General features: G+C 51.0%; 1 protein-coding gene and 1 long non-coding RNA gene across 2 annotated transcripts in view; both read right to left on the reverse strand.

Moving 5' to 3' along the window:
- KIZ (kizuna centrosomal protein) overlaps positions 1–5,687 on the reverse strand; it is a 28,686-nt gene extending 22,999 nt beyond the window's left edge. The window contains exons 1-4 of the mRNA XM_054290408.1: positions 5,542–5,687; positions 3,739–3,801; positions 2,358–2,505; positions 321–410 (exon numbers count right to left, since the gene is read on the reverse strand). Of these exons, the coding sequence (XP_054146383.1) occupies positions 321–410; positions 2,358–2,505; positions 3,739–3,767 (267 nt within the window). The 5' untranslated portion in view covers positions 3,768–3,801; positions 5,542–5,687. The remainder of the gene's footprint in view (positions 1–320; positions 411–2,357; positions 2,506–3,738; positions 3,802–5,541) is intronic.
- Positions 5,688–7,934: 2,247 nt separating this feature from the next.
- Positions 7,935–9,705, reverse strand: LOC128946592 (uncharacterized). Its single transcript, XR_008483972.1, has 3 exons — positions 9,544–9,705; positions 8,673–8,944; positions 7,935–8,489 (listed from the first exon to the last, which is right to left on the reverse strand). It is a non-coding gene; the product is annotated as an uncharacterized LOC128946592 (long non-coding RNA).
- Between the last annotated feature and the right edge of the window lie 11,715 nt (positions 9,706–21,420).

Consider the following 21,420-nt stretch of genomic DNA (forward strand, 5'->3'; position numbering starts at 1 on the left):
AAACACAGCACACGGCTCCTCGGCTGCAGTTCTGCAAATATACCTCATTAGGAACATTTCCTCCTCGGTCACGACCATCTCCACACCATCCAGCACAGGAATTATAAAAGCCAACAAGAAGACGTGTGCAAACAGTCAGAGGTTTTTTTAATTCCGGCTCTCTGGATGAAACTATTGCACTTTTTACCCAGGTGGTTCTCCTTCTCTCGGGTGCTACACACAATTTCACACTGCACATGCCAGCACCGCAATCCCCATGGAAAGGCTGTGCAGCTCCAAGGAGAGCACAGTTTGAATAAAGCCCGTTTCTCCCTCATTACCTGCTCGCTGGGTCCTGCCTCCTTGTCACCTCTTGCTGACAAGCTGCCCTCTCGAAGGGATAACAGGTTTTTAATTTCCCTTCCGTACCGCTCCTAAAAGGGAACAAATCCGTCACACAAAACTGGAGGCCGAACAACCCCCCCAACCCAAGAGACGCCACTTTGCAAAACGTGCAAACCTTTAAATGCAAAGCCCCCACAGCCTTTTTAACTCAGACCATATTTAAAAGCAGGGATCTCATTTGCTCCTCATTTTTCCGCTCCCCTGCCCAGGCAGCGTGGCCTGTACACAATCTGCTGCAGGGCTTTCATACACATTTATTCATCCCCATCATTTAGAATCCCACAGAACAGCAATAACCTGTTGGCTCAGTATTATTGCATTTATTTATTGTATTTATTGCATCCCAACCAGCACCTGTAGCACTGAAATATTGCTGCTGTGGTGTGTACCCATCACTTGGGATGAAACAAGCTCCACAATGTGTTTTTCACACCCCATCTTAAAACTGGCTGGGCTGTTGTGAGGAACCATCCCTGGCAGGATTTCCAGAGAGCAGCCAGGCAGGGAAGGGTCCGTTGCCGCACTCCAGGGTTTACTGGAGCAGAGCTGGAAGCAGAGCTGGGCAGCACCTGCAATTAATCCTGCATGCTGCTAACTGCAGCCCCCAGCAGCAGCAGCACAACGGGGCTAAAAGAGCTGCAGGACCTGTGCTGCATCAAGGAACAGGCTTGGGAATGAATCCTTCACACAATTAACTCGCCCGCCTCTGCCCTTCGCTCTGCTCCCAGGCAGGAGCCACTGGGGAAACTTGAATTTTAGGGAACAAAACCTCACCATGTGAGGAGCTAAGATGCTCAAAAGAAACTCAGATGTAACTCCTGGATTTTGCTGAAAGCTGAAGTGAATTTATTTATACTCCTAAAAATTACTAACCAAACACATGCATCTTTCAGAAACAATAGGAGTTTTGTGAGCTACAGCCACATAATAAATGTGCACAGAGTTGTGATAAAGCACTCCTAAAGGGCATTCTCTATGGAAAAAAAGGAGAGAAAACAGCAATAATTTCTTTCTGTGTGCTCCCATGATAGATTAAATGATTGCATGCTCCATAACTCTCCAGCTTTCCATAACTAACACGGAGGAGATGTCATTTGTTCAGCAGCTCTGAAAAGTAACTGTAACTTGGCAAAGATAAAATGGATGGCACAGGAACACAGGAATGGAAGGACTGAACCAAAACCCCACTGAACAAAAACCCCATGTGCAGCTCGACCTGGGGCACTGGGACTGGGACTTGCAGCAGGTGTCAGAGCCACCAGCCCTGACACTGGGCAGACTGGTGTGCACCAGGGCTGCTGAGGAGGAAAATCCCCTTCAGAACAGCAGGGGAAAGCTGGCACTGCAGCACAGCCCCCTTCCTGCTCTGCTTCAAGTAACAAGTAAAAATCAGAGGCAGGGAATGGCACACCCCAGGGACAGGCTCTGAATTCTGGGCTACTGCACTGCAGCCAGGGAAAGACGTTCTGGGAATGTCACCAGATCCAACAGGCTACTGCTGTGTGAGGAATAAACACAGCCAAGTGTTTCTGAGGAGTGCCACTGCTCTTAGAAAGCAAGAATGAACTCATTTCCCTCCCAGACTGTGATCCCTCAAAAACCTGGCTCCATGCATCAGTGGTACAAGCAGACATTGCAATTTTGGTTTTAAAAATCTGGAATCATCACTTTGCAACATCTCAAACATTTCAGTACATTTCCCTGTACTTTAGGGAAAAACAACAACAACAACAACATAATAATAATAATAGTAATAATAATAATAATGTGATTCAAGAAACCTCAGGGCTTGGCTTTTTCTTACAGCATCTCTTGAATCTGGGGTACTTCAGACCTGTCTATCCTACAACCTGTCTATCCTACAACCTATCCTACAAACTCCTTGATGGAGTTTGCTTCCAGCTCTAGGACATACCAGGAGATTCCTGCATAACAACAGCAAACACCCATGATCAAGTCTTATAGGAAGATACTCCCATCTTCCAGATGTTTTCCCAGCCTGTGGTTTCCATGTGAGCCTCCAGCTGCAGGAATTCCCGGCGCAGGGCCTGGTTCCGGTGCAGGGCCAGCTGCTGCCGTGCTGACACTGCTTCCAGGTGCCTCTGCAGCTTCTGCCTCGCTCTGCAGGGCAAAGAACAGGCACTTGAAAGTGTGAAAATAAACCAAAAGCATCCATCACAATCACTCTGCCTCAGACACACACACCAGCACTGAGGGGAGCTGCCCCAGACACCAAAAAGGAGCAGAGTCGTTCTTCCGCACACCTACATTTATATAAATATATACGTGCCACTTATCTGCAGATGCACATGGGGGCTTTGGTGTTCCAAAAGGTAAATATATAAAAAATCTCCTGTAACAGTGTTTTAAATGGATTCTGTGCTAGTCACTCCTATGCCATTAAATCAAAACGAAATCTAGCAGAGGAACGTGTTCTGGAAGTCACCCAAACAGGAACAGCGAAGCTGCGGTTTCACAGCTGCCTAAATCCACGGTGCCACCAAGAGGGGCACTGGAAATCCATCTGACCCAGCTCTCTCCCACCTACAAACCAGATTCTCTTTCCTGATGTGCCTTCCCCTGTGCCAACACAGGGAAATGGGCACCAAAGATGGCCCTGTCTCACAGCTCCACTTCAGCCAGGAGGGAAACTGAAACCCAAAGCCCTCAAGATGTTCAGAGAAACTGCAGCTCTAAACCTGTTACATTAAACCAAGTCTAATAAAACCAGGAAACAAAGTACATGTGATGCTGCCCCACCTGTCCAGATATTTTTTTTTTAATTTGTATCTGCATTTTCTGCACCTTTCAGAAGAGGGGCTCCCACAGCACCCAGCACTCAGTCCCTGGAGATATACCCTATCTGGTTGTTGGGAATTCTGGATTTTTTTTTTTTTGTGCTTTGGTTTGTTGGTTTTTTGGTTGTTTTTTTTTTTTTTTTTTTTGTACAGACTGTCTATGCAATTTACATTAAATAAACACTGCAGAAAGACTCCAAAGAGCAGGACCAGAACCTGGAATATCCCCTAGGGCTTCTTAAGGCTTTCAACTTTCTAAGACCCTGGGATTCTCCAGCATGGACTAAGCTGTGGTGATTTTGTAAAAACAGGATAAAGCCAAGCTGCACATTAGTTATTCCCAAGATTTTAGTATCCATAGAATGAGGCATTTATGTTACTGCTGCAGCTATTTCATCAATAACTTGAAGACATGAATTTTGCATTACACTTAACATGAATATAAATGTATTATTACTGAAAAACCTTCAAGACAACATTCTAAAGGCATTCCAAGATAACTAAATCTTTGTAACTAAAATAAAATAACCCCTAAGAAGCTTTTAAACAGGCTTACAGGTGCGGATCAGCCATTGTGTATTCCATTCTCTGCCTTCCTAATTCCAGCCTTCTGGCTTCACTGGAAGAAAACAACACACAGTGAGATAAAAGCATTTCACCATCTGAGATCTCCAAACACCAGAACTAGGGGGTTTTGCAGGGGTTTTGCAGAGCACCGCCCTTGCTGAGAAGAGAGGTCAGATCTGCTGGGAGTTGCAGACTCATCTGCCAGCCCAGGTCTGAACAGCTCCAAACTTCCACCCCTCTCTCTGTTCCTCACTGGAACAGGGCTGCTGGCAAGGCAAGAGATGCCTGAACACCCACATGGGACCCACCAAATCATCCAGACACCCCAGACGGCCCAGGAAGGGCTCTGAACCCCACCACGGGCAGTTCCCAAGCCCATCCCTCCCCTTCTTGCCCCACAATCCCACAGCAGACCCCCTTCCACGCAGGAAACACTTGGCTGGAGCTGTTCCCAGGACAGCTGCCCTGAACCTGCCACAGGGATGGATTAGAACACACTTCCAAAACCCCTCCCAGCTCACAGACCCCACAAGTATTTTATTTAGGAACTCAACTTGAAACCAAGCTCATATTTCCCTCCTGGCATCCAAGCCAGGTCCATCTAGAGGCGGGTGAGCCTCACTTGCAGCACTGCTGCAGGAACAAGTGTCAGGCAGGAATCCTGGTGGTGCTGAGAGCCTGTGGAGCCATCACGGCACTGCCAAACCACAAAATCACCCACACCTCTCCCAAAGCCATCCCACAGGGAAGGTGGTTTTGGGAACAGAGTAAAGCTGCCATTATTAAACAGCTCCAAATTGCACCTGAGGATGAACAACTCTACCCTGAGGGAAAAACTGAAAAAAACCAAGAGAGGATTCCAGCAGATTCACCCTGCAAAGCCTGCCAGAAGCAAAGCCTCTTCAGGAACAGCATCAGGCTGTCATTAGGCAGCAAACGGGACATCACACATCCCAACACTTTTTCGTGGATTTGGGCACTCCCTACACACACAGACACCCCTTCACAGTTTCCCTGCAGAGAAGGGAAACAGGAAAAACCCTTCCTGCCTCTCTGCCTGGGAAATCAAGGCGTCCCTTTGAGCCATGTGATCCTGACAGTGCCTGGAGCAGGATCAGGGCTGCGTGTCATGTGCACAATTTAACAGCCCCGCTCCATCTGGGATCTCATCCCTTCAATCTCCTCTTATGCCATGGACAGCCAAGCACACGCAGATTTCAAGATCTTGCTTTTACACTTCTCCAAGTAATTTTCCTGCACACTTCTCCAAGTAATTTTCCTGCCTCAGTGGAGAACACCGATATCCTAAGGGATGAAGAAGCCGATGGATGTGATCTGATGTGTGCTCTGATCCCCATTTCCCACTCTCCCATCCCGCAGGGAGCACACTGAGTTCCTCGGCTCCCCAAAACCCATTCCCTCCCCACCAGAGGGGTTTTTCAGTTTTTTCTGCCCGCAGCAGCCACTCAGGCAGGCAGGGATACCCAGGGAAGGTCTCCTGGGGCAGGCACAGCAAACAAACCCCCGGGCGTGGGGCTGGACAAGGGCCCAGCACCAGGAACAAACCCCGGCCATAAACAATCTGAGAGGGGATTTAAAGTCCCGCTACACGTCCCGGCGTGCTCCATGAGCCAGGAGCCGAATCTTTGCTGACTGACTTCCCAGCCCACTAGAACTTAGATATCCAAGGGGAAAAGAAAAAGGAGATGAATGAGAACAAGGAGGGGAAAAGCATCCGCCCGCCCGGGGCGGGAACCGAACCCCAACCACCCCGCGGCGGGAGCCGGCTCACCTGGCGCGGGGCTGGCGGGCGCGGGGCTGCGCATCCCGGGGCCGCCGGTGCCCGGGGGCGGTCCCAGTGGCCCCGATCCTGGCGCGGATCGCGGTGCCGTTCCCGATACCGGTGCCGTTCCCGATCCCGGTTTCCGCCGGTGCCCACGTGCGGCTCCCGCCGTGCCCCGCGCGGGACCCCGGAAGTGCCGCCCCGCGTTGCCATGGGGACGGGCGGGCGCGGCCTGCGCCGCCCAGAGGCGCTTTGGAAGCCTTGAAGACTTTTTTTCCCCTTTTTTTTTCCTTTTTGTATTTCCTTTTTTTAAAAAAAAAAAAATATATATATAATTATTTATCGTCATCCCATCTCTCACCACCACGTTGTTACCGCAGGTGTTGAGCCCCCAGCTTGGTGCTGGAGGGCACCTATCCATGTCACAGGAAAAGGGGGAAATTTGCAAAGTGCCAGTCCAAAAAATAACTGGAAGCTGCTGAACAGTTACAGTTGGCTTTGCTGAGTTTATTGTACACCATGGTTTTCAATAAAAAAGCCACCCTGATTTCCCCGTCCTCTGGAGTGCCACTGTGTCCCTCTAGTGCTGCCACTTCTCCAAAATTCATATTGGAGAAGCCACAGCCGGGCACAGCCATCTCCAGCCCTGCATTCACATCTCCAGCTGGAGAATGAAAACAGAACGCCCGCCTTTCATTTCCAGATAAAAACTTCAATCCCTTTGAAAGGAAGTTGCCAAATGAGCGCTTAAATTCCAGGGCCCCAATAAAATCTGAATAGCGTGGGAATAATTGAAATGAAGGAGAAGCGATACATCAATAGACAAAATTGCAGAGAGCAGTGAAATGCTTAAGCATAATTAGGATGGCAATCAGAGTACAATTAGTGCGAGATCATCACAGTAATTACGCTTCGTTAGAACTTCTGGCCAAGAACAGACACATGAAAGCTCAGCTGGAGCTGGAGGCTCTGGCTGTGGACATGCCTTGGCCTTGGGGGAATCGGGAGCTTTTGGGGTTCCTAGACTGGGTTTGGAGATCCAGCAGCATTCCTGGTGTTTCCAACACCTGCAGCCTCCAGCTCAGCTTCATGGATTTAAACACAGAGTGAAAAGCTCTGTGGAATGGATGTAGTGGCACCCAGCTGCCCCCAAATTAGCCTGACTCAGACCCTATGTGTCCATCTAAATACCTATCTCAACTAAGTATGGAGAACACTGGCTTGAGTCAGAGCTTTCCCACTCCAGGAATGCCCAGCAGAGGATTTGGGAGCCTTTTAGTATTGCATTCTCATATAGAGCACTTGTCATGAAGACTGTTCTCCCCCTTCTTCTGTGTACTGAAAGCAAAGATGTGTTTTGGAGGTCTTCTTCACACCTTCACAGGAGCCCACAGGTGAAATCTAGGCCTGCTTTAGTAAATATTTGTGCTCACTAAAAGAACACCTAAAACAGTGCAAAACTTCCAGGTGCTTCCAGCACTGTCTGAAATCGTGAGCCCACTGGAAGCCTTATTCCCAAACTGAAAAAATGGGAAGCCTTATTCCAGTTTTGAGGGTTTGTTGGAAAGGGGCTGATGGTCCCTGACCCATTGGGCTGCACAGTTTGTCTCCTGGGCAGCCCTGGGAGGTTTTTATTCACTATGAACCTTGGGCTGGGGCTTGAGGGTGTTTGAACTGCAGCAAGGCTCAACATCCTGCTATTTATTTAAGGAAAAATAAGGAAATAAGGAGCCTTAGCCTGATCTCCCAATGTATTTCCCACTTTTTTCTGTGTCTCAGTGCTCACCGCAGCCTCTGGGCTCATAACTGACTCAAGAATAATCTCCATCCTCCCATCCCTGATAAGGAATGTGGTCCCTTCCCTGAAAGCCTACAAAGAGGAGTGTTTTATTTGTGTTCTCCCTGCAGTACTTCACACTTCTTTTAGATTGTTTTAATTTAATTTTGATGTAATCTGATAAGAGCTGTAAAACTGTCAAAGGAAGCCGCCTCCTTCTGTCGCACTAAGTACACTTTGAACGAAATGGTGGCTTTGTCCCCAGTGCTGCCAAACCAAAGCATCTCTTGATTCCAGTGCAGGGATTGATGTGCACTAATCTGAACAGCTTTACACTCTTTTTCATTTAGGGAGGCAGCCACGTGTCCTTTAGCATCCCCCTCTCCTCTGGGAAGTAACCACATCCCAGAAGGTGAGGGATTGGCCTCATGGAGCTGAGCACTTGGCCACAGGCCTCTCACCTACCAGAGACCCCTGGCAGGCTTTCCCAGTTTTCCAGGGCAATGGATCCATGTGCTGCACATGCCTGCAGCAGGGATGGGAAGCCCCTGGCTCCCAGAAAAGTGGGAAACACCTTACAGAGCAGGAATTGTTAGTGTCCGTGGTAGGGTGTCATGGGACATGCAGCAAGTGGTGTGGGGGGGTACAAATTTCCCTGGAAAGGGATTTGCAGAAACACAGAGATGTGTTAGGAAGAGGTTTTCCCTCTCTGTGCCTGGGTGACCCCTGAGATCACTCGCCCACAAGCCAGGGCAGAGCCAAATCCATTTGCTTTTCTTTTTGTCAATGAGACACATAACACAGGCCCCGGTAGCTGTGTGAAAACATACAGAATTTACATAATGCCCAACATGAGTCCTTTTTGTTAATGACTCAAGTCCCAAATGCAGAGCACTAATAACACACCAGGAACCAAAGAGCAGTAACAGCAGTGAGTGATCTCAGCAGAGCAATTGTGAGGATCCATTTCCTGTCAGCGGCAATGCCTGGGAGCGGTAATTAGCATGTTGAATTTAATGGTCACATTTTAATACATTTAAATGTAATAAAATGCTTTTATTAAGTGGTACAGTTCCTCCGAACTTGTTATTACTCATGTCTGATGCACAAGCAGCGCACACCACGTCTGGCCTCAGCTCTGCTGCCTCAGGGAAGGTGACAGAGTTCCTCCAGCAGGAACCTGGAACGCAGAACACAGCGGCTGAGTACACAAAAACCTGGAGACTGCAGCAGTTACAAGCATGTCATGTTTATTACAAATGTAACGGCCTTAGCCAAAAGTGACATAAGTGAAAAGCCCCTAGGCATATCACTGTCCGTGGATTTTGAATTAATCCCAGAGAATTGAGATATAAGCACATACCACTGATATTAATGAGCCATGGCACAGGGAAAGGCCTGGTTTAGAGACCATTTTCTAGGATGTCTCCTTCCTTCTCCAGCCATCTCCAAGTGCTTTTCCAGTGTCCAGTGCAGCATAGAAGGCTCCACGAATGGAAGGGAGCAGGTCTGGCACAAATGAGGCTGTTCCAAGGCCAAGCATCCAGAGAGGACGTCAGGGAGATTTTGTGTCTCAGTCACTCGTGTGACCAGGCTGCAAACACGAGAAGTCTCCATTCAAGTGTCTGCTGCTGTCTGAAGAGGAAAGAGGAGATTGACAGTGTTGAGTTTCCCCATCCCTGGAAAAATGAGAACTGAATTCAGGCTTTCTGAGATGTGAGCCCAGAGGCTGAATTCAAACCTGACCATGCACAGCCAAAGGGTTCCACCTTCACGTTCCCTGAAAGCATCTACACCTCACACTCGTGAGCGCCCTGTGCCACGGCTCCTTCAACTTGTGTTCCCCAGGTTGAACCAGCTCTGGTGTATTTCTGTTCAGGAGAGGGTATTTTGGCTCATTCAGGCCTGCAGTGACCAGACTGCAAGTGGCAGAAATGGCTACCAACACACAGCCAAACCCAGTGCCACAAGTGTCCCTTGGGGTCCCATGGCTGGGGGGACCAGGGTCCTGCTCAGCTGCAGGCTGACCCAAGGAGACAGAACCCAGCACAAGGCAAAGCCTGCCACAGGCACCATGAGCTCCCCTCCTCACAGATGTGGGATGGAGACCATCCCTCTGGGGGCTCTCAGGATTCCCTGTGCCCGACTGTCCTGCTGCAGTGAGGAAAAGGAGACACTGCAGTGAGGAAAAGGGGACGTGCACCCACACCTGTTCCCAGCACACAAGGTCCTACCTTGCCTTCAGCGTGCCATCCCCTGCACCAAGCCATGTTTTTGCCAGGATCCTCTTTCAGGAGAACAGCACCTTCACCACCAAGCTGTGTTCCCTCTGCTGTCCACTCTGCAGCTCCTGCCAGCGGGGCCACGGCTTGGCCAGGCCACTCCATCCTGCTCGATCTCAGTGCTTGCCACTGCTGCTGCTGCTTTAAAGGATGCGGATCTATCAGGCAATTTCATTAGTGTTTAACAAATGACTGGATTGATCTCATGTACAGACGGAAAGACTGAAAAAGTTTAGCTTCTACAAGCCATGAAAAATCAAAGGGAGAATATAAAATAACTGGGGAATTCTTTTAACTGAATTAGATGTTTTCCGGTCAGTCCCACAGTTCAGAGACATCGGTTTTGAAGAGCTGCTGCCTGCATTGACAGGGATGAAGCGTTTGGACAAGGTGAAAAGCCTGGAGGATCCCAGCACCAGGCTCAAAGGGATGTGTCTGGCCCATTGTCTGGTGTGATTAATGGAGCCTTTGCACAGGGAGATAATGCAATGTTTGCCGTGCCGGGGACGCCGCTGCACAGCACAAATATCCCAACTATGAGGAATATTCAAAATGATAACAACAGCAACGAGCCCTTCTATGTATGACTGGATTCCGCTCAAAACCACCTCAAATGATATTTGTTTATTTCCTAATTGTCAGCCACTTTGATGCACTCGTGGGCAGGTTCAACAAGTGCTCCAGGCTCCAAGAGTTTGAAACAAAGGGAGGCACTTGGGCGAGCCTGTGGTGTGTGGGGCCAGGATCCGGGCGCGGCTCTTGGGACAGACACACAGACAAACACGGGGTCCCTGGAGGATCCCTGACCTCCTCACAGCCCAGCATTCAAACACTGCCCACCACCAGGTCTGTGTCTCAGCAGGAACACCTGCGGGTCAGCAGGTGGAAAAATAAAAGCGAGCGGATCAGCAGGAGGAGAAAAAGCGTGGAGCTCTGAGCTCGCGCCGTAGGGAACCCCAAGCTCCTGCCTGGGCACAGCTTTATTGCTGCCTCTGTTCCAGCCTCACTTCTGCCAGAGGTCTGGAGCTGAATGCCCAGACCTGGGAGTGCTTTGAGGAAGCACTGCCTGTGCAGCCAGCCCAGTCTCACCTGGGGCAAGTCCTGCACTCTGCCTCTCCCGATCCTCCAGTGCTGTGAAATCCAAGTTTGAATGGACATGGTATTTTTCACTTCCCACCCCAAAGCACCATGCTGGTTTGCTGTGACTGATTAGGCATTTTCCCCCTGTCCTGTGCAGAGGATTGTTCTGGTGGTGAATGAAAGGATCCACACATATCAACTGTTCATTTGTTTGTAAAAAGCGGGAGAACAAGCACAGGACTATTCAATTAATTAAACTCTGTCTGCTCGGAGCTCAGCACCCCTGGGCCCTGCACTCCATTCAGAACACGCCAAACAGAAATAGGAACCTGAGGCTGAAGCTGACAAAAAGGCTTGAGCAGAGATGGAAAAAACCCTCCAACAGCGCATTTGGACAGTGCTGAAAAACTCGTTCTAACATACCTGCGAGGCGGCATGGGGTGGGCAAAGGCTGGGGCTCACTTCCAGGCTTCAGGTTCCAAATGCTTTGCCCGTTTGCAGACACACAAACCCCACCAGCCTGTCCTGGCGGCCCGGGGGGTGACTGTGCCCTGTTCTCATCGGGATCTGACCCGAGAGAGGCGCCTGACCCCGAGCATTCTCCTCCTGCCGCTCCCCGTGTTCAGTGTCCCCGCTACTTCAGCACAGCCACCTCCCGCTGTTACGGCTCCGGGACAAACCCTGGCCCCCGGCAGCACAGAGCTGCCCCAGCCGGGACACTCCTGGGCGCCCCAGCCCGGAGTTTCACTCCCTCAATACTCGCATTATTTATTTTGCAGGAGGAGCGCGTTTGTTCTCTATGCCCGAAGCGCCGGGGACGCGCTGTCCGCCGGGGCGAAAGGCTGACAAAGAAAGGCGGAAAGGGGGAAATCCCCGTCCAGGATTTTCCTGGCGGAACCCCGGCCAGCCCACGGGGGCACGGGGGGCGCCCCGATGGACTTTGGGGAGCAGCTGCGGGGCCGCCGCTCGCCTTGGGCTGCCGCACCCGGAGCGTTCGGTCCCCGCTGCCGCTGCGGCCACGGAGCGAGCCCGGCCCCGGCCCCGGCGACCCCAGCCCAGGTAAGTGCCGCCGGTTCTCTCCCGTCTCCCCCTCACCGCCTTCTGTCCCTTTGGATTTTTTTTCCCCTCAAAGCCATTGAATTCCGGCGATTTTACCATCGGGCAGCGCCGCGGAGAGCGGGGGACGCCGCTCCAATCGCTAGTCGGGGATCCAGAGAGAAACCACCCCTGGTCCGGCCGCGCTTCCAGGCAAACGGGACCGACCGCAGGCACCGGTGACCGCAAGCAGCGGCTGACCGAGCGCAGCGGGGTTGAACCGGGGCGGCGGGAGGTCGCCCCGGACCCGGCAGCCTGTGCTGGGGTGAAGCGATGCAGAAGGGTCCGCTCGGAGAGCGGCTGCCCGCCGGAGCACGGAAGGGCCCGGGTTCCCGCTCCCCGTCCCCCCGTCGGTCCCTTCTTACCTGGGCTCCGGGCTCGGCTCAGCCGCCGGTGCTGCCGCTCCCGCCGAGGCACGGACAGGCAGCAGCCACAGGGAATTCGGGGTCTTGCCGAAGCCCTGCCGCCCTTCCCGAGGGGGGTCAGCGCCGGGGATGCCTCCCCCCGGCCCCGGGATGCCCCCGGTCCTCCCCCCGTATCGATTCCAGTCCGGCGCTGGCAGCGTTTAGGCCGGGATTGGGGGATAATAGGAATATCATCTGGAGACAATTACCTTTGGAGCGCGCTCGCTTCTCCTCCCAGACACTGTTATTTGAGCAATAGGATCATTTGATTTCATATCGCACTAAATAACCCCCGGCCGCCGCAAATTGCCGCCTTCTCAACAGCCACCCCTTGGAATAAATTGCACAGCGACTCCTTGGGCTCCAGCTTCTTCTTATTTTTTTTTTTCCCCTTATTTCCCCCCTCCTTTTTCTCCTCTGCAGAACGGTATTTCGGGAGAAGCAGGGACAGAGGCCCGATGCTGGTGGATAAACTGCGTCCAGCAAAGCTCCAGCTCCCTTAATAAGCTAAGCAGCCAAGCCCTACCCGCACTGCTTTTCCTCATGTTTTTCTCCCCCTCCCTCGTCTATTTTTTTTTTCTTTCTTTCCTCCTTTCTTTTTTTTTTTTTTTTTTTTTTTTTTCCTTTTTCTTCTCCCCCTTTAAGCAGTTTTTCCCCTGCCAGGTCCCACTGACTGCAGGGCTCGATGTGCCTTTAAGGCTCTGTCAGCGCTCGCCTGATAATCTGGTCATCGCCGGCCTCATTAGATCTGTATTAATGTCAGCCACGGATTGCTAATTAGATTTGCGGGATAAATGAAATTACCCGAGTGGGCGGCGTGGGAGGGGGAGTGCAGTCTCTCAGCGCTTCCCAGGATTTACGTGGGGAAAAAAAATAAAAAAGGAAAAATAGAAGGGAAAGACATAATTTTATTTTCCATTCTTTTCTCCTTCCTTTCTCCTCCTGAGCCCCATCTCCTCCTCAGGCTCCCCTCTGACAGCCACTAACCAAAGAATTCCCCAAACTGCTCCGTAGCTGGACCTGGGGGTTCCGCTAACGGAGCCCATCGGTGCCGCATCGGGTGCTCCAAGCCGGGGGATCCTGTGTGCCTTGGATTCATGGATCCCAGGGAGCAGCACTGCACTGCTGGGGTCTCACAGGGGTCGAGGGAGAGACTGATGGCATTATTCATCCTGTTTATTTATCCTTATTAGAAAATGGGATGAAAGAACAGGCCCTGGCGCCTGCCTTTAAGCACCGGCTGAGCAGCGCACACACAGCCCCAATTAAACACTGCCCGGACGAGGCCTTTCTCCATATTGGAAACCCAGCTCTGTTTAACGAGGACCAATTAAATCCTGCTTCATTTTACCTGCGATCTCACAACAAATTCCTTTTCTTCTTCCCTGGTAATTACAGGCAGAATCAGCCCCGCTGTCGGGGCAGGAAGCCCTCTCTGATAACCCACCTGCACCCCGGCTGGATTCCAGCAGAGCCAGGGGCCCCTTCCTGCCCCCAACCCCACCAAAACCCGGCTGGGATCAGCCCGGGCCTCCAGCCCTCTCCTACTTCAGCCCACCACGGTGCTGGCAGAGTGGGGCCCCTCCTGGGGAAGCATGTGGAGCTATTCCAGCCTGGCTCTTGCCTACATTCCCAGGCCTCCCCCGAGCACCCCACAATGTTAAAAACTGCACCCTGTCTCCCAGGGGACATCGCTGCAACCGGGACATTCAATTAAATAATCCTGGCCCTTTGCACCACAAATAAATGGCTTTTTTTCTTCCCACAAATATTTCCTTTCCCAAGTTCCCTTTCAAAAGGGAAAAAAAACCAACAACAACAAAGAAACAAAACCCCAAACTGGAGAACAACAGGAAAAAAAGGAGGTGGGGGGGAAGAAAAGAAAGAAACTGTTCTCCTTTCTTTTCCCTGTGTGCAGGGTAATTGATAGGCTCTATCAGAGGTCAGGATTTGCATAAGAATTAAGAGCAGTAAATTAATTTAATATTCCATGCACATCTCCAATTATTCCTGCAGACCTTTGTCTCCCCGGCTGGCAGAGAGAAGGTTCAGCTGCTCTTCAACCAAACAACATCTGTGCAGTTAATAATTTGATAAACAGCTCATACAAATAGTTTCTGAATTATCTGCCAAACCAATGACTATTCAGTTTGGAAACACTCGGCGAGGGCTGTGCCGGCGGCTCCGGAGCCCCGGCCCGGGGATTTGGCTGCGCGGACAGAGATTTGCCCTCTGTATCCCTAAAATATCAGCAGCCCTCTGCAACAAAATCCCATCAAGAATGATATGTGAAATAAGTTATTAGCAGTAATTAATAAGAGCCCACCCTGCCCAGTGTGTGCCCACCACCTGGAGAGGCTCACACGGCCCCCAGCTCCAGGTGGATCCATGTGAGGTCTGTGGCCCCATGAGCTGCTCTCGCTGGGTGCAGCATTTTCAGCCCTTCAGCTGCTTCCTTCCCTGCACAACCCCCTGGAAAGGGGCTGGGTTCTCCCGGCTGTCTCCTTGCCCCAGTCTCCAAGGAAGAACGGCTGATAGTTGCCCTGCTAAATCCAAATTTCAGCCCAGGAAAGACATCTTGATTTTCTTCCAGGGAAACCCAATCTTACAATAAAATTGAGGTGGCTCCTTCCTCCTTATCCACATGGATGCAGAGGTCCACCTCCAGGCTGGCCAAGCACCACCAGCTGGAGCTGAGTGCCCTGGAGCTGAGTCCCCATCCCTGGAGGGGTTTAAAAGATGTCTGGGTGTGGCACCTGGGGACACCATTTAGTGCTGGCCTTGGCAGTGCTGGAGGAATGCTTGGACTCAGTGATCTTAGAGGGCTTTTCCAACCTTCACAATTCCATGATTCCATATCTGCATGGGCTGTGGTTCCTGCAGCACTTGCAAGCCTGACCTTAAGTAAGAGTGGCAAAGAGCTCCACTGGTGCTGCCACTGCTCCTCACTCCTCTCAGGCATTAAGCATCATTCCAAAATTAATAAAATGTTGATTTTTAAAAGATTATGAAGTTCTCCAAGCTAAAGGAAAGGTTAATGCACTTCTCCATAGTCATACAACTTTCATGTCTGCTGTCATAAAGAGCTGATTTTTTTCTCCCATTTAAAAGGAGAATTTACATCATGAACAGAAATCCAGTAACAGGGACACAAACAGAAGCGCAGGGATGAGGTGCCAATTTTGGAGGGATGTCTGGGGCTTGATAAACCACTGCAGGCTTAACACAGCCAAAACAAGGCCAGGCTCCCCACTGGGACCATGGGACAGGCCAGACCTGGTGCTTCTCCTGGAGGATGGAGATCCCTGCACCCCAGTGGAGATCCCACATTTGGGATTTGGAGCTCCCAGGCTCCATTCCCGCTGTTACCTGGCTGCAGCGCCGGCTCCGAGCTCACCGTGGGGAATCAGCTCTCTGAATATTCAACACAGGCAGCTCCAGGGCTGCCCAGAGCCAGGGATTTGCTGGGAAATGGAAGCTTTTTCCACTCCTTTCCAAAATTCAGATCAATGCACTGTGCTGTCTCTGGAGCCTGAGGCTGGTTTGACCTGAGTGTGTGTTTTGCCTCAGCTTTAATTAAACAAACACATTCCAGTTTTTATTTTGGAAGCTAATTGTGCTGTTTTAAGGAATTCAAATCCCCCTTTTTCCAGCCCCCAATTCCCAATGCTTCATGTTGTAAGGAGGGAATTGAACCCTCAGCTGTTTTCTGTCACCTAGCACGGGCATCCCTCCCTCCTGTCACATTCCTGTGGTTTGGCAGCCCAGGACCTGGCACGGTGGGTTTTGGGATTGGGGAGATGCAATGCTGGCTCTGGAGAGCAGGATGCTGGAGATGTGGCATTTTTGGGGCTGTGGGCTCACCCTTGGAGCCCTTTAGCCCTTCTGGTCCCTGGATTTAATCCCAGCAAGGGGATTTCAGCACTGACACTTGCCAAGGGCCGCTGGGCAACTTGATTAATGTTTGCAGAGCCCTGGGCAGAGAGTGCCGAGTGTGCGAACATTTTATCATATTCCAGCTAGGCCACAGCCCCCCTGGACATCCTGGCACTGCCACATCAGCCACATCCATGGCTGCACAGAGCTTCCTTTGGCATCTCAGCCGTCCTACCACCACCAAAGGCTGAGGAGGAAAAATCAAAACCCCAGCCTGGGGAGATTTCTGGTGCTCGGAAGCCACAATCCCAGCACCGCTTTTTGGCACGGAAGATCTCTCTTTACAGACTTGCTGCATGCCACTCTTTTCTTTATGGAGCCACAGAAGTGTCTGTAATGAGAGATTAAAATAGTAGTCGTGCCCCATGATTTATTTTTGAAGTTCTCGCGTCTCCGTGTGTGTAAACACCCTGGGCTGTGGGATAAATAACGCAGCGCAATATATTAACGGGGGAGAACACAGAGATGGAAAAGGGGGAAGGCATTTGCTGGCTGGTAAGTTATGGGGCCTTTGGAGGCAGGGCAGGGGGAGGCTGAGCACGGGGAGGGTTCTCTCCTGCCTTCCCCCCACCCATAAATCAGCAGTCTCGCGGTGCTGGAATAAAATATGCCGGGTCCCTGTGGCGGGGTGGCACGCGGCGCGGGAGCGCGGCCCACGCACGCTGACTGCAAATGGGGTGGGCCATCAGACGCCGCCATAAAACACCCCCTCGCCTCCCCCAGCTGATTATCAACTTCATGCATAGCAAATGACAGAGCGGGAGCGCCGGCGGCGCCTCCACCGCTCTGCCCGAGGTAAAAAAAAAAAAAAAAAAAAAAATATTTACAGACTGACAGGCTAATGGACACTTTGCCAAAGAGCCGTTCGAAAGAAGTAGTAAATGGGCCCGTGCTGATGCAGGGCAGCGGGCCCGGTCAGGGATCAGGACACACAGCACCGGATCGGATAACATCTAATTGGCAGGTCACATCCAAATGAGTGTAGTCATGCATCATCCGGAAGGCTTTCTGCTGGTTATAAAGACACTTGTAAACAATTCAGCCGCTGAACATGGCAATAATATGTTGATCCGGCATGTAATGAGGTGTTCCTGGAATCAATAAACTAGTCATGAAGAGCAGGGAGCAAGGTCAGCGCCTGCCTTTTTGATGACCTTTGCTGGCTGGTGAGGACATCATATACTCTGAAGAGGACTTTTCTCATATTGCAGAAGGCGCCGAGTGTCAGAACTTCCATTCGCAGCAAGCAAATGAACAGCCGGGCTCTGCATGCTAATGAAGTCCAGGCTATTTTCCACCTTTTCATCTGCACATTATGCTCTTGACTTTGGAGAAGGTGGGAATTAGGTTGGACCCTCGTGTCAGACTGCCTGATGGCTCGGCTCCGGAAAACTGGTAATTGAAGCTGATGACTGATGCGGAGGAGGCCTGAATTTGGAAATAAACAGTTTCAAGCACTGCATGTCATTTCTAGAGAGACTGCTGAGTGAATGGAAATGAGCTCTGTTTCCCCGATCTAATGCAGTTTCTCAGCAGGAAAAACACTGTCTTTGAGACAACAATGCCAATCAGTGAGATTCAAATGTCCTGGCGATAATGTAAGGAATAGCACCTGCCTCGGCAAACAGCACTTAGGGAAATGCTGCCTCGTGCTGGGGCCTGAGACTTGTGTCCAACCCCCAGCTCCAGGCTGGAGGAGCTGGGACGCTGTGAGGCCAGCAGCAGGGACCGGTCCTTGCCACAGAAAAGCCACTGGTGACACTGAGGAACGTGGCTTTGAGTGACCTTAACTGAACACGGTGATCTCTGTGCCATTTCTGCCCTGCTGAACTGCTCCTCCTTGGCACACTGAGGAGAAATCCTGCTGGCCTCAGCCCCACCATTCCTCTCCTTACCTCATGCCAGCCCAGCTGCCAGCCCCTCAGGGGTGAAAAAATGGGGTTTCTAAACAAGATACCCAAAGGCCAGTATGTTCAGCCTCGACTCTGAACATCCCAGCAGCTGGGAAACAACATGGCAGATGTTATAAACCCTCCCCAAGTCCTGCTTGGGGGTGTGGAATGGGGCACAGCCACTTGTGGGCTGGGACAGAAGTAGTCTCACTGAGGCTTCTAAGACTTTGAGGTGTTTTCCTTCAGACACAGAATCCTGGCTTGGAAAGACCTTAAAGTGCATCTCATCCTACCCCCTGCCATGGGCAGGGACAGCTCCCACTATCCCAGGTCGCTCCAAGCTGGCCTGGAATGCTCCCAGTGATGCAGGGGCATCCACAGCTTCTCTGGGCCCCGTGTGTCCCTTGCAGGTCCCCCCCAGGCACAGGCAGGACTGTGACTCACCTGCCCCACGTTTCCCCAGCAGCCAGGCACCCACAGCTCCATGCTGGAGGTACAAAGTGGGGTGAGCTGCAGGCTGGGGCTCCCCAGAGCCCCTCATGCCCCCGAGCAGAGGGGTCAGTGTCCCCCCAGGCCACCACATCTCGCTCCCCGCTGCCGAGAGCCACCGGCTGTCCCCTCCCTGGAGGTGGCTGCAGCAGGAGCGGGTGTGTTTGTGTAATAGTTTGCAACCCTTCAACATGAAAGGATGGAGACGGATGCGAGTTATTATTATGAAAATGAACCGAGCAACAGACAAAAATATTCAGGAGATGTAATCTGCTTCCCTACAATGCGCTCGCGGAGAAGAGCACTTGGCAGACAGGAGAGTTGCCGTCAGATACATTGCCTTTTGTTAAATTGCTTTTGCTCTGACAATGCCTTTTAAAACCACATGCAATCTTAATTTAAAATACCCAATACCTCAAGGTATAGGGGCCCAGTGCTGGTCTCCAGCTTGGGATTTGTCCAAAACTATTCCCTCAGCTTAATACTGCTATTCCTCATTTTAATCACACAACGAATGTGGGAGCCTGAATTTGCTTGTAAGAATCCATCACTAAAAACTAATGGGGCACAGGTTGATTCCCCTGCCTGCCACCTCAGGGTTGCCCAAATCCCCAGAAGGTTTGCCCAAGGTTTTCCTGAGGGGCAGCTTTGAAACGCACAATGGGCAGAAAGCGAAACTCAGCTTTTTCATCCTTTTGGGAAATGGTTAATGGTGAGGAAATGCCAAATATGGCAGGGCAAGACACTATTGCATTTTTATTTTCAGAGACAGAGTGGTGGGGAAAAACCCCCAACAAACCAAGCAGCACTTGCATGTTGCTGGTCCTGCCCTACTCCTGCCCTGGCAGGCCGTGTGTCACTCCCAGCACGGAGCATGAGGCTTCCATGAACTGAGGCTTTGGCTGTGGGTGCCAGCTCTGCACCTCTTCACTCAGCACCCAGTAGAACACCCCACCAGTGCCTCAGAGGCCCCTGGGTGCCAGATTTATCCTCTGCCCATGGGAGCGGAGAGCCTCAAAGTGTGTGGTGGCATTTTGAGGCCATCCATGAGGAAGGGCAGGTGTGTGTCCAGGCACGATGCTGGCTCCAGGCTCAGCCCATCCATCAGAGCTCCTCCGGCCTCCCACCTCCACAGATAACCTCCTTCCCTATGCTAATTCCCTCAGAACATTATGCAGACTGTTTATATTTCTCTACAGCCAGAACAGGCTGCTGACACAAATCAGCCATTAGCCATTCATACTGAGGAGTCTCCGCTAATTGTGCAGAATGTAATTAGTGATTATGTAATATCTAAGCTCTTGCAACTGTCATTAATGTCCACTATTCACCAGAGATAGTTCTTACTGAATTAGGGAATGATTACTGCATGCTAAATCTACTTAATCCTAAATATGCTAATTAACACCGCCTGCACTTTAGACAGTGGTTAAAAGCACTAGTCACCTCAAAAAAAGGCTCTGATACACCAGAACCCAAATTGCCTGCGAAGGATTTTCCCTCAAAAGGTAAATTTGTTTAATTAAATGCTGTAGTAAACTGTTGGGCACAGCCCTTGATTAGTGCAGCCCAAGGAGGGGCCTTCTGGAATGATCTTGTGAGGTGCCACCGCAGGGCAGCAATGTCCTGGAGCATCCCAGGCCTCCTGCAGCATCCTGGTCCACAGGATGGACAGCACAGCCTTTCCCCCACACAGGCCAGTACTCCCCAACAGGCCTGACATGAGCAGAGCCCAATTTAAAACAGTTTTCCAAAGGCTCTCCCTCCAGGATTAACCACCCCACTCCTCAGGTCATAAACAACAATATTCCTACAGGCAGATATAGGAGCTTCCCCTCAATAAATTCTGGCTTAAATCCTAATTTGAAGATCTATTGTGTAATTTTAAGATTGATTGTGCAGAACAGACTTCAAATATGAAATGCTAAAGGAATGGGATAAACAGAGCAATTGTACAGGTTTGAAAGGTCCCTTTCAAAGGCCTTGGGTGTTTAATGCATTCTGGGTTTCTGCAGAAAAAAAAAAAAGATATGGCTGTCATGAACCCCAGGATAATAGCAGCCTGTGATTTATGAAGATTCCTCCTGCTTATATATTTTAGATAAATAATGCCCCTGTGTGTCTCTCTGCACTCATTCATAACCAAAAGCTGCCCGGGCTTGTTGCAGGAACCTTTGGAATCAGCTCAGAGGGATGGGATAACTCAGGGATCAGACACTGAATAAGTCATGGTGTGACAAGGCCAGGGGTGCCCTGGGCAGAGCCACAGAGCATGGGCACACCCAGAGCCAGAGGTGGGCTCCACACAGGAGCAGAGCCAGAGGTGTATTCCACATAGAAGCAAATCTGGCTCAGGGGGCAAACACGGCCCAGGGACCTCGGCTTGCCCGCCACTGCAATCACCAGCGCCACGGAAATGAAAGAATTAGCCACACAATGAACCCCTAATTGCCTGGCAACAGCATTTAGGCCCCATTAGGTAGATTTGTAACTGCTCCCAGAGAAATAAACTCCTGTGTCATTAGATAACAAGGGAAGAAATAGGTTATTTCCTTTTTGAAAGGTATGAAAGCTTCCAATTGCCTGATGTACGTGCTCAGTAGATTATTTTCTGTCATCTCAGTTAATTGAATTTTACCCATTGCTCTTAGAATTCCTCCCTTTCGTGTAAAGGTTAAAAAGTTCAGAGGAGTCATATTTTTGAGCGGTGTCCATTTATCGCACGAGCCAACCCCAGCTGCACAAAGCGCGCCAGGAAAAGGGAGCAGCAGCCAAGTGTGAGGGGATGGCTGCAGCATCCGGCTGGGCTGGCCTGGGATCATGGAAAAACGTCACTTGTGAGGCAGCCTCCAGCTGGGACACTGCCTGGAGCCACAGGAAGGGACCTGCTGCGAGCTCCGTGGCTGCTGTGCGGTCATTGTGCATCCTCCCCT

This window comes from Melozone crissalis, unplaced genomic scaffold, assembly GCF_028551555.1.
Source record: "Melozone crissalis strain CALT ecotype California unplaced genomic scaffold, PUWL_Pcris_2 ptg000081l_1, whole genome shotgun sequence".
NCBI classification, from domain to species: domain Eukaryota; kingdom Metazoa; phylum Chordata; class Aves; order Passeriformes; family Passerellidae; genus Melozone; species Melozone crissalis.